At 43.9% G+C, this 14,020-nt stretch overlaps 1 protein-coding gene across 1 annotated transcript in view; it reads right to left on the reverse strand.

Annotated features, from left to right (window-relative positions):
- Positions 1–14,020, reverse strand: part of GRIN2B (glutamate ionotropic receptor NMDA type subunit 2B) — a 939,810-nt gene that overhangs the window by 720,378 nt on the left and 205,412 nt on the right. The window contains exon 3 of the mRNA XM_069737061.1: positions 6,811–7,224. Within this exon, the coding sequence (XP_069593162.1) occupies positions 6,811–7,206 (396 nt within the window). The 5' untranslated portion in view covers positions 7,207–7,224. The remainder of the gene's footprint in view (positions 1–6,810; positions 7,225–14,020) is intronic.

A 14,020-nucleotide genomic window follows, 5' to 3' on the forward strand; every position in this document is an offset into this window, starting at 1 on the left:
GCACAGCCACTTAAGCAGCATTATTGTATACAGGATCACCAGTAACGTAGCTATCAGGTGACAGAGGGTACGATCACCTCAGGGCCACTCGTTCGGAAATGGCCACCCAGAGTTACTACCACTCCTAACTGTACCGGCATGTGCAGCGCGCGTATAGTTAAGCTCTGCGGTAATGCAGGGCGACATGACCTCCGTTCATTACTGTTCTCTGTTTTGTAGAACATCTGTCCCTTTAAGCCTGCAGTTTACAGAACATCAGGGGGATACACTGGCTGAGGAGCCGGCGTACACACAGGACCTTAGAGTCTAGGCGCATTGACATTATGCCAGCACAATGACATCACATTGGTCCACCCATGCTTTGCCTGAGGACTCGTCAGGGTCCTAGATTTGGTGGAGTATATGATGTTTTTTATTTCAATTAAAATTTGCAGTGTGACTCTGGGGGCATCATAAAGTATGGAGGGATCCTCATTCATTCTAGGGACTATTTTAGGGGGCCCTCATATGGTGTGGGGTCTTCATAAAGTGTGGGGACCATTACACAGTGTGAGAGCTAATGAGAGGGCCACTATACAACTTAGGGGCCATCATACCGTGTGGGGACTACTGTAAGGGGCCAATCTAAAGTGTAGGGTCAACTGTGGTGCCATTATACAGTGTGGGAGCTTATGTGAGGGCCATTATACAGCTTAGGGGCCATCATACTATTTGGAGCCTACTGTGAAGGCAAAAATATAGTAGTATGAGGGCCATTATATAGTATTGGGGCTGCTGTGGGAGCCATTACACAGCTTAGAGGCCATCATACTGTGTGGGGACTACTGTGAAAACTAATATAAAGTGTGAGCGCCATTATATAGTGTCGGGGCTGCTCTGGGAGCCATTATACAGTGTGAGGACTACTGTGGTGGTCATTATATTGTGTTTTGTGGGAGCAGTGGGTCCCTCATATTGTGTAATGGAGAGCTGTACATGGAAGGACTCAGAGGACATTATGGTATGTTAAGTGAGAACTTAAGAAGCATTATTGTGATAGGGACACTCAGAGTATTGTGATTGAAAAAAGATGCACATAAGACATTATCACTTTCTAATGGCAAAATGTGGACAGTTACTATTCTCTAGGGCACCTGCACAGTGCATTAATATTTTCTAGGGGGGTAATTTTACCATGTAAAGGACAAAAAGGAGACATTATTACCTTGTAAGGGGCACACTGGTGGGCATTATTATGTGGGGCAGTAAGAAGAGCACTGTTATTGTACCACACAGCAGGTGCAGTAATAGGGGCACATATGGCAGCAGCGGCTCAGCATTGGGGTCAGATTGGGCAGGTTGGGACTACATGGAGATGGGGCTGGATATGTGAGAAGTCTAATGTGTCTTTGTAAACTCTGCAAACGATTTGTAGCTGAAAGAAGTTGTCATGTCGTTCTGGGACAGATGGAAAAGGAACTGTTCCATCACAAAGAAAATCAGTTGTAAGTCACTATCTATATACTGTATGTACTCTGATCTCCTATATCATCTACAGCACTGGTATCTACCACTATACAGTCATCATATGGCAGTAATATCAGTGTTGTTTTTTTGGCAATTTATTTTCAGTCATACCATGGTCATCACAAAACCCTGATCTCAATGCTATTGAAAATTTATGGGCAAAGCTGAAAAGGCCAGTGCGAGCAAGTTGACCTACTGTACATACCTGGATCACTTACACCAGTTTTGTCAGGAGGAATGGGCCCAAATTCTGACCAGCTATTGTGAGAAGCTTGTGGAAGGAAATCCCAAACTTTGACCGAAGTCATTCAGTTTAAGGGCAATGGTACAAAATACCAATGCCTTAAAACATTCTCTCATTATTTGGCATTTGGCAAATATTAATAATTATGGTAACAGTAGACAGTTGATGTGGCACAGTGGCAGAAGTGGATCAGATCATTTTAATATTACACAGAGTCATTATGAAAGGAGGAGGACTGTTCTGTTATTTTGATAGTTTGCAGATAAAGGTGCCCTGAAGTGTTTTACCCTCTCGCTGCTGATCGTAATAGATGCATCACTGATTGCCTTGTCATCACTAGGATGACATTGTGAATATTTCAAGCATGTGATTGAACAACATTTTTGTCTAAAGGGGTTTGTCCATGACTTTGATATTCATAGCCTATTCTAAGGATAGGTCATCATTAACAGACCAGAGGGAGTCTGCCAAACCCCTAGACCTGTTGATAGCTGAACCTGCAACCTGCAGTACCCTAGAACAGCCACTATGCTGTGTGGAGAGTTGTGTTGATGCGGCTCCACAAACTGGGCATATCCTGTCACCATAGGAGCTGCTAACGGCTGATGAGTGGGAGCCGTCAGACCCCACCATTCGATATTGATGACCTATCATAAAGACAGGCCATCAATTTCAAAGTCCTGGTAAATGTCTTAAACTTAAATATTTTTTGTACTCTGGCATATCTTGTTGAGTTACAATAACCATATGTTTACTTGCAGTCCTTTGGGATAACCCTAGAGAATAAAAGGGGATGAAACAATAAACAGGTTATACATTCCTTTTTTTTTTTTTTAAAAAAAGGGCTGATATTGCTTAAAAAGCTGTGTTTAATCACCTTACTGATCTCCTTCCAATTCTCCTCCGGTGCTGCCATGTGCATCACTTTTCTGGACATACAAGCATGTGACTGCGGCACAAGTGTAGTAGTGCTGCCAGTGTATAGTAGTATGCTGCTTGTTTAGGGAACTACGTGTCCCAGAACAGAGAAAGTTACCAGTGCCGTGGGTCTGATAAACAGACCGGGTAAATGTAGTCCTGTGTAGTGGTTATGGTTAATAGGATAACCCGCTGTATATTCTGTTTTCCGCTTGATGAATACCGTATTTTTCGGACTACAAGACGCACTTTTTCCACACCAAAAATGTGAGGAAAATGGGGAGTGCATCTTATAGTTGGAAAGCAGGCTTACCGGCAGTGGTGTGGCGGCGGCAGAGGTGCGGCCGTGGTGGCAGAGGTGCGGGGATGAAGAGGCGCAGTGAGCAGTATGGCATGAGCGGGGTCCATTCCACAGGTGAGGTGACGCAGCAGCCCGGTATCCAAGGTAAGCAGCAGAGACTGGTGACTCATGGCTTTATCAGTGGCAGCGGCCATCTTCCTGAGGCCGCGTGTACTCTGCTTCCCAGGGCTTCAGGAAAATGGCCGCGGGAGGCCTCGCATGCGCAGATGGAGATCGCAGCGGCCATTTTCCTGAAGCCGAGATCTAAATCTGCAAACTCGGCTTCAGGAAAATGGCCACTGCGATCTCCATCTGCGCACGTGCGACCTCCTGCAGCCATTTTCCTGAAGCCCCGGGAAGCAGAGCACTTCATCAGCGCACGCGCGGCCTCAGGAAGATGGCCGCCACCACCAGTAACGCGGGTTACTTCGCGGGCTGCTGCGTCACCTCACCTTTGGAAGGGACCCACTCACGCCATACAGCTCACTGCGCCTCATCATCCCTGCACCTCTGCCACAGCACGGCTGCAACCCCCCATGGACACCAGGCCATGGCGTCGCCCACCTAAACGGGAAGGGACCCTGCTCAGGTGCACGCCATATTGCCCACCGCATCACCGCCCCTCTGCCGACAATATGCCTCCTGTGACCCTGTTCTGCCACCGTCAGCCCCTGACGAAGGACACAGTCTGAAACGCGCGTCGGGGCGCTCTGTACCTGGAGGACCGGACACTTAGTTGGTAGAGGTATTTATCTCTTTTGGCCATATTGTATTCTCTGCACTCAGCAGCTTTTGTGATCTTGGGCTTACCCTTCACTATTCTCACACGTTGTGTGTTTACTTATGTTTGATTACTTTGGAGCCCTCCTCAACCTGTGCTCACACTAGTTTGGATTACTTTCTCCTGCACTTCCATTGCACTTTATTGCCATTGTGCACACATTATATTCATAATGTTTTTTAATAAACTACACATTTTTTCTTATTACACTTTTTATATTGTTCATGTAGCCCTCACTTGGCTTGCTGAGTGCCCCTCTTTTTTCGGCCATTTTTTTTACATCTACATATATAACATTTTGTACCTATATTGCCATCTATATACAGAGTATATATATATAAGTCCTTTATTTCTACAAATAATATATTTTTTTTAAAAATCTTTTTGCATACACCCAGTCCTCTCTGTGTCTGTTACAGTATTTGCTATTTTTTTGCTGCTGTTCATTTTTTTATATATACATTCTGTCCTCCAGTTACCGGCACACTTTTGTGATTGCCTATTGTTGCCCTGTATATTTATATACTTATATATTGAATGTAATAAAGACATTTTGTTTTACCGTACCTTTCCTTGTTTTTACTATTTTTAATTTGGGTATTATACACCCACACAAGTTTTTATCATATAAATTGATCTCCATACTTTAGGTTCTTCGTTTTACTTTAAAATTACAATTAGAGGTGAGCAAATCAATTCAATGTGAATCAAATTTGTATGTAAGGTTTAGGATTCACCGATCCTGGCCAATCTGAACAATTTGCACTTCAATTGGGGTGGATAGCCTAAAATACCTGTCATTTTACACACTGAAAAAAGATTCATCACATCACATGGTATAGCACAGCCAATCAGGAGGGACTATCCTAGCCTATAAACAATGCAAAGCAAGGAATTCAGCAACCATTTTGTGCTGAATCTGTAAAGTGAGAAGCAGCTTAGCAACAAAGAAAGACATAAAATACTAAATAAATATTACAGCTAGTGGGTGACTGGACAACAATGAAGAACAGTTACTTGCCATCTACCTATAGCCATGTATGTGGATGTCACTTTGATAAGTTGAAAACAGTCCTAGGAGACCTCAGAATGTTACACATGTCTTTCCAGGGCAATTGAAGTACTTGCTATTCGATGTGGGCTGATTCGCTACATATCAAAATTTTGAGAAAATTTAATTGAAGCTGGAGATTTGTACTTTGAAAACATTTGCTCATCTCTCATTATAAACTTTTACTAGATTTTTCCAGCCAACTAATGCTCGGCACACTCATTGCTATCTAATTAACGCTGCTGGTGATTAAAGTAAAGTAAATAATGACAACATTCAATAGTGCTTACGCAGGTGGTAAATTAACTTAAAATGAAGTTAATAACAGTGTGTGGACAGAGCCTCGTGTGGTAATATGTGGGGACGGAGCCTTGTGTGGTAACTTGTGGGGACGGAGCTTCGTGTGGTAAGGTGGGGGGACAGAGCCTCGTGTGGTAATGTGCGGGGATGGAGCATCGTGTGGTAATGTGCGGGGACGGAGCCTTGTGTGGTAACTTGTGGGGACGGAGCTTCATGTGGTATAGGTGGGGATGGAGCCTCGTGTGGTAATGTGGAGAGGTGGGATTATGTGTGGTAATGTGGTGGAGGGCGGGATTATGTGTGATAATGTGGTGATGGGGCGGGATTATGCGTGGTAATGTGGTGGGGGGCGGGATTAAGTGTGGTGATGTGTTGGGGGGTGGGATTATGTGTGGTGATGTGGTGGGGGGGCGGTATTATGTGTGGTGATGTGGTGGAATGGGATTATGTGTGGTAATGGGGTGGGGGGGATTATTTGTGGTAATGGGGTGGGGGGGCAGGATTATGTGTGGTGATGTGGTGGGGTGGGATTATGTGTGGTAATGTGGTGGGGAGGCAGGATTATGTGTGGTAATGTGGTGGGGGTTGGGATTATCTGTGGTAATGTAGTGGGGGGTGGGATTATGTGTGGTGATGTGGTGGGGGGCGGGATTATGTGAGGTGATGTGGTGGGGGGCAGGATTATGTGTGGTGATGTGGTGGGGGCGGGATTATGTGTGGTGATGTGGTGGGGGGCTGGATTATGTGAGGTGATGTGGTGGGGGGCAGGATTATGTGTGGTGATGTGGTGGGGGCGGGATTATGTGTGGTGATGTGGTGGGGGGCTGGATTATGTGTGGTGATGTGGTGGGGGGAGGGAGCCTCGTGTGGTAACTTGTGGGGACGGAGCTTCATGTGGTAATGTGGAGAGGTGGGATTATTTGTGGTAATGTGGTGGGGTGCGGGATTATGTGTGGTAATGGGGTGGGGGGCGGGATTATGTGTGGTGACATGTTGGGGGTGCGGGATTATATGTGGTGATGTGTTGGGGGGCGGGATTATGTGTGACGATGTGGTGGGGGAGCGGGATTATTTGTGGTGATGTGAATTATGTGTGGTGATGTCGTGGGGGGATTATGTGTGGTGATGTGGTGGGGGGATTATGTGTGGTGATGTGGTGTGGGGGTGGGATTATGTGTGGTAATGTGGTGGGGGGGAGGAATTATGTGTGGTAATGGGGGGCGGGATTATGTGTGGTGTTGGGGGCGGGATTATGTGCGGTGATGTGTTGGGGGGGCAGGATTATGTGTGGTAATGTGGTGGGGGGTGGGATTGTGTGTGGTAATGTGGTGGGGGGCAGGATTGGGTGTGGTGATGTGTTGGGGGTGGGATTACATGTGGTAATGTGGTGGGGGTGTGGGATTGTGTGTGGTAATGTGGTGGGGGGCAGAATTGTGTGTGGTAATGTGGTGGGGGGCGGAGCTACTGTGCAGGGGGCGGGATTAGCAAGTAATCACGATGCCTCTTATATATATAGATGTCAGTGCTCCTTAAATTATATTTTTTTACAATTCACTGTTAGAAATTTGAATGACATGCTGCAAATTTCATTGAAGATATAAAACACGGTTTAACTAGTTCATGGTCCAAACTGGTTTGCAATAATAACCAAGAGAAATAATGTACTTTACCTTATCAGCCATTATCATTGATGATCCACCATGAATGCCTAGGATGGGAGTGAGGGTCTGAGCAGAAATAAAGTCCAAAATTTGAGCAATAGCTTCCTGGTCAGTGTCATCACCAAATACAACCCCTTGCACCTTCTTGTCTGACATGAGGTCACAGATTCGCGTGATGATACTCTTAGGATCTGATTCATTCATAGTAACCAAAGCAACCCTTGGTGTCACTGATAAATTGTGGAAGTCATCTTTTTCGTGAACGTCTTTGATGGCTACCTCGTCTGAGGTGCCTACCAAGATTACTGCTATGTCCATACTGGGGTGTTTCTGGGCAAAGCAGCCCACATAGAAAAGAATCAGGAGGCTGATTTTTAAGAAGTAGCAGGCTTCTGTAGGCCTCATCTTCAACTTTTACTCTCCCTGAAAGACAAGAAAAATATAATTGGCAGATTAGTATGATTCTCAGTTCTACACATAATCTGTGATAATATTAATAATATTTTTTTGCATAAACCACAACGTGCACATTAATACAAGAGATACAACAACATGCTCAATATTCCACGACAAATATAAAGTAACATACACCCTGAACACTGTGTAATGGCTGACTGCTATACTGTAAGATTTACAGATAAAGCTTATCTTGTATTCTAATAGTGGCCTCCCATAACCTCAGAATAACGAGGATTTAGAAACTGATGTAATCAAGTAGACAAACCTTCAGTACCTAGACATGATGATGGCCGTTATCGCTTGATATATGCTTAGAAGTTCATGAATTATAATAGAAATGATTGGAATTGACCTAATAATGAATTGTAGTAATCCACAACATCAAATAATCAAGAGATTCACCTGCACCCTATAAGAAACAGCTGAAATCAGGGCACAATGAGGGATATTTACTGCGTATTATTATTAGTGCTCTCCATTGTCCCAGCACGGCCATAAGCACAGCAGGCAAGTCTGAGAAAGGACAAGTCACCATCAGGCAGGCATTCTGGACATCTGCAGATACTAACATTTAGGAATCAGTATTAAATCCCAGCATAATAGGCTTTTTACATCTCCATCTTTTAACATGTAGTTCTAAGGTCAAAAATCTGGTAAAATTTTATAATATATACAGTTGCTTCTCACAAAATTAGAATATCATCAAAGAGTTAATTTATTTCAGTTCTTCTATACAAAAAGTGAAACTCATATATTCTATAGAGTCATTACAAACAGAGTGATCTATTTCATGTGTTTATTTATGTTAATGTTGATGATTATGGCTTACAGCCAACGAAAACCCAAAAGTCATTATCTCAGTAAATGAGAACAATTAACAAAAACACCTGCAAAGGCTTCCTAAGTGTTTATAGAGGTCCCTTAGTGTGCTTCAGTAGGCTCCACAATCATGGGGAAGACTACTGACTTGAAAGATGTCCAGAAGGCAGTCATTGACATACTCCACAAGAGGGTAAGCCACAAAAGGTCATGTTCTCATACACTTTATGTAGTTAATAGCCCTCTGTGTCTGTACTGCTACATATTTAGGCAGTTAACTGGTTCATGCAGCTTTACATGAACACCCGAGCCTTATACTATGGCTGGTCCAAATAACTAAAGCAATTGTTACCATCCACCTCTCGTGTCTCCCCTTTTCCTCATAGTTTGTAAGCTTGCGAGCAGGGACCTCATTCCTCTTGGTATCTATTTTGAACTATGATTTCTGTTATGATGTAATGTCTATTGTCTGTACAAGTCCCCTCTATAATTTGTAAAGCGCTGCGGAATATGTTGGCGCTTTATAAATAAAATTATTTTTATTATTACTAAAGAAGCTGGCTGTTCACAGAGTGCTGTATCCAAGCATATTAATGGTAAGTTGAGTGGAAGGAAAAAATGTGGTAGAAAAAGGTGCACAAGCAACTGGGATAACCGCAGCCTTGAAAGAATTGTTAGGAAAAGGTCATTCAAAAATTTGAGGGAGATTCACAAGGAGTTGACTGCTGCTGGAGTCATTGCTTCAAGGGCCACCACACACAGAAGTATCCAGGACATGGGCTACAAGTGTCGCATTCCTTGTGTCAAGCCACTCATGACTAATAGACAACACCGTAAGCATTTTACCTGGTTGAAGGAGAAAAAGCACTGGAAACATAGGTAAAATAGTTATTAAGGTAGAAGGAAGACGTCTGTTATTATGCTTAAACCTTCCTTCCTCCAGATGTAGAGGATGCCTCCTAGTACCCATCTCAGGTCTATGATTAAAAAGATCATCAGAAAGGTCTTTGTACTGTCCCCTCATATATTTATACATTAAAATAAGATCACCCCTTAGTCTTCGTATTTCCAAACTAAATAGCCCCAAGTGTAATAATCGATCTTGGTATTGCAGACCCCCCAGTCCTCTAATAACCTTGGTCGCTCTTCTCTGCACCCGCTCTAGTTCAGCTATGTCTTTCTTATACACCAGAGACCAGAACTGTACACAGTATTCTAAGTGTGGTCGAACTAGTGACTTGTATAGAGGTAAAATTATGTTCTCCTCATGTGCATCTATGCCTCTTTTAATGCATCCCATTATTTTATTTGCCTTTGTAGCAGCTGCCTGACATTGGCCACTCATTTTGAGTTTGTCATCCACCTATACACCCAGGTCTTTTTCATTGACGGTTTTGCCCAGAGTTTTAGAATTAAGCGCATAGTTATACATCATATTACTTCTACCCAAGGGCATGACCTTACATTTATCCCCATTAAAGCTCATTTGCCATTTATCAGCCCAAGCTTCTAGTTTACATAGATCATACTGTAATATAAAATTGTCCTCTTCTGTATTGATTATCCTGCAGAGTTTAGTGTCATCTGCAAATATTGAAATTCTGCTCTATATGCCCCCTACAAGGTCATTAATAAATATGTTAATATGTAAAAAGAAGAGGGCCCAATACTGACCCCTGTGGTACCCCACTGCTAACCGCAGCCCAGTCCGAGTGTGCTCCATTAATAACCACCCTTTGTTTCCTATCCCTGAGCAAGCTCTTAACCCACTTACACATATTTTCCCTTATCCCCATTATTCTCATTTTATGTATCAACCTTTTGTGTGGCACCGTATCAAAAGCTTTTGAAAAGTCCATATACACTACGTCCACTGGGTTCCCCTTGACCAGTCCGGAACTTACCTCTTTATAGAAATTGATCAGATTAGTCTGATATGAACGGTCCCTAGTAAACCCGTGCTGATACTGGGTCATGAGGTTATTCCTCTTCAGATACTCCAGTATAGCATCCCTTAGAATGCCCTCCAGGATTTTACCCACAGTAGAGGTTAAGCTTACTGGCCTATAATTACCAAGTTCAGTTTTTGCCCCCTTTTTGAATATTGGCACCACATTTGCTATACGCCAGTCCTGTGGTACAGACCCTGTTATTATGGAGTCTTTAAAGATTAAAAATAATGGTCTATCAATGACTGTACTTAATTCCTGCAGTACTCGGGGGTGTATCCCATCTGGGCCCGGAGATTTGTCAATTTTAGTGATTTTTAGATGCCGCCATACTTCCTGCTGGGTTAAGCAGGGGACATTTAATAGGGAATTTTTGTTATCACCGATCATATTGTCTGCCATGGGATGTTCTTTTGTAAATACTGATGAAAAAAGTCATTTAGCATATTGGCTTTTTCCTCATCCACCATTTCACCCAGACTATTTTTAAGGGGGCCAACACTATCATGTTTTAGTTTCTTACTATATTTACGTAGTTAAAGAATATTTTGGGATTATGTTTACTCTCTCTGGCAATGAGTCTCTCTGTCTCAATCTTTGCTGCCTTGATTTGCTTTTTATAGAATTTATTTAATTTTATATTTTTATTTAATGCCTCCTCACTACCTACTTTCCCTAAATGCTTTCTTTTTGTCACTTACTGCGCCCCTTACAGCTCTATTTAGCCATATTGGTTTCCTCCTATTTCTAGTATGTTTATTCCCACACGGTATATACTGTGCACAGGTCCTATCCAGAATGCTAATAAAACGTCTCCCATTTTCTTTGTATATTTTTATGTCTCAGGATATCGTCCCAGTTAATTGCACCAAGATCATCTCTCATCCGTTGGAAATTTGCCCTCCTGAAGTTTAGTGTCCTTGTAACCCCTCTACTACACATCTTCTTAAAGGATACATGAAAACTTATTTGTAACGGGGCTACCGCAACAGGGAGGTTCCAGAGAACCGCAGCGCTCTGGGCCTCGTTCACACATGATGAACAGAAGATCTTCTCCTGAATTCTGACCACCTGGCTGTCTTGTGCCAGCAAGGCAGGAGTTAAACCTTGTTACTGAAATTACTGAGAGCTTGGTCTCTCAGCTGATTTGGTTTTTGTAATCTCCGCTCCTATATAGACTCAGCTTTGAATACAACTGTGGTCAGTGATCAGTTCTGCTGTCTGGTTTGAAGTGGGAAGGAGCGTGGTATTAGGAGCTTGGAGGTTTATTTACAGAGATTGGTGTCTGCTGTTTTGGTTGCATGTTAAAACTGTTTTCCTTCCTAGTTTTTTCCTTCTCTTCCCTTCTCTGTGTTTCCTCTGTGGTTGTGTGAGCATCTGGTGAGTTTGAGATTTTAGTTACCTTGTCTGCATACCCTGTTTAATTGTCGTATTTATACACTAGTGCAGTCCACCTCCCTTGGGGGGGAGAGGGGGCCACTGATAGGGCCTGCACAGGAGACAGGGATATGCTGGCGGCTCAGGCCTTCTAACCATTATAGGTACCCCTGAGATAAGGCAAAGTCAGGGCCCCATTATAGTGGCAGGGAGAGGTGCGGGTCCCAGTACACCGTCCTGCCCCTTTATCGCCATTAATGGCGTGACATTATTATTTTGTGATCGCTATTCCCCAAGTGACCCCCAACCCTTATATTTGATATGCGGTCTGGCCTGTTGGTTAATATTAGGTCTAGCAGTGCCCCCCTTCTTGTTGGGTCCTGAACCAGTTGTGAAAGTTAATGTCTCATAGTTGTCAAAAACCGATTACCTTTGCTGGAACTGCAGGTTTCTGTTCCCTAATCTATTTCAGGGTAGTTGAAGTCCCCCATAATAATGACTTCTCCTTGAGTCGCGGCTTCATCTATTTGCTTTATGAGAATATTCTCCGTTGCTTCCATTATTTTTGAAGACTTATAACTAACCCCTATCAGTAATTTATTATTTTTTCCCCCTCCCCTTATCTCCACACACAAGGACTTTACATTTTCATTAGATTCACCTATATTATCACGCAGGATGGGTTTTAAGGATGATTTTACATATAGACACACACCTCCCCCTCGCTTATCCGTTTGGTCATTTCTGAACTGTTGCTCAGTGGTCCAAAGTGTTGTATTCAAATGAAAGTACATTTTTCATTTCATTTGGAAATCAAGATCCCAGAGTCTGAAGGAAGAGTGGAGATAATCATACAGACAATCCAAGCTGCTTGAGGTCTACTGTGAAGTTTCCACAGTCAGAGATGGTTTGGGGAGCCATGTCATCTGCTGGTGTAGGTCCACTGTGTTTTAATCATGACATAGGGTATACGTGAGTTCCGTGACCTGGAAAAAATTACCCCAACCCCCTTAAACAGATCTCTAAAGAATAAACTTCTAACGTACTCAAAACAGCAGACGGAGACATATGTTGGATTTAATTGGCCACAGCAGCCATTTTATTAAATAAAAGATAACAGAACTTTTATGACAACCCAGAATAGGAGGGGCGGTCCTCGAAGCCCCAAAGTTATAAAAAACTCAGTATCCCAAAAACTCCACAATGTTCAGCCCAGGATGAGTCTTACCCCCAGACGTAAAGCACCAGCTCAGGGATAGATAACAACCAATCCTGGTCCACCGAACCCACCCCCATGCCAGGGGTCCATAAATCCACCTCACGCGGAATAACCGTACCGCGCCTTGTTAAATTCTCTCATGGGGTGTCCAGGACCTCTCAAGATCCCCACCCCATTGAACCACGATTTACCATTTCCACCGACTTCGAGGACCTCCACCCCCGCCAACTGCCGTGACAATACCCTGACAGCATTCACATAACAAAATAAATACATTTAGACGCCTCTTAAAACAATACTCCAAAAGCCCACATATGCCGACTTCACCCCCCCCATTACCCTAACCAAAAAAGGGAGGGTGGGCGGGAGATTCCTCACTTGTCACGCAGGCACCTAAAATGGATGCCTGCGTGAGGAGCGTGCCCCTTTTTATGTGCCCCCTCCCCACAGTCCCCTAGTTCCACCCCTTATTTTCAAAAAATGCCCCTAAAGCCACCCCTCAAGTTCCCAGTTAACCCCTTACCACCGTATCCCTTCTAACTGCTCCAGCTCCCCAGGTCCCACGTAACCCCGTCATGGCGGCCTCCCTTTACGTGCCGTGGGCCCCCAGTACGGCCTTTCTTGACATAGGGTATACGTGAGTTCCGTGACCTGGAAAAAATTACCCCAACCCCCTTAAACAGATCTCTTAACAATCTAAAGAATAAACTTCTAACGTACTCAAAACAGCAGACGGAGACATATGTTGGATTTAATTGGCCACAGCAGCCATTTTATTAAATAAAAGATAACAGAACTTTTATGACAACCCAGAATAGGAGGGGCGGTCCTCGAAGCCCCAAAGTTATAAAAAACTCAGTATCCCAAAAACTCCACAATGTTCAGCCCAGGATGAGTCTTACCCCCAGCCGTAAAGCACCAGCTCAGGGATAGATAACAACCAATCCTGGTCCACCGAACCCACCCCCATGCCATGGGTCCATAAATCCACCTCACGCGGAATAACCGTACCGCGCCTTGTTAAATTCTCTCATGGGGTGTCCAGGACCTCTCAAGATCCCCACCCCATTGAACCACGATTTACCATTTCCACCGACTTCGAGGACCTCCACCCCCGCCACGAACACGAATGGCCTGACACCTTAGCCATTCATGTCCCTCCACACCTTCAAGCTTAATTCAATGCCACTACGGATAGCCAAACACCACATATCATTACCCACCGCGTTCAGGTGCACGCCATCAGCTCTCCAGTAAGCTCCTTGACCCGATTCCAAGTCCACATGTCTCACGGCCAACGTGCCATTCCTCACCATAAACCGAGATATGGCCCTGTTTATTTTAATCCGGGCCCTGTTCACCCCCTCGTGTGATCTAGCACCTCTCCATCTTTTAC

The sequence above is a fragment of the Ranitomeya imitator genome, chromosome 8 (assembly GCF_032444005.1).
Source record: "Ranitomeya imitator isolate aRanImi1 chromosome 8, aRanImi1.pri, whole genome shotgun sequence".
NCBI classification, from domain to species: Eukaryota; Metazoa; Chordata; class Amphibia; order Anura; family Dendrobatidae; genus Ranitomeya; species Ranitomeya imitator.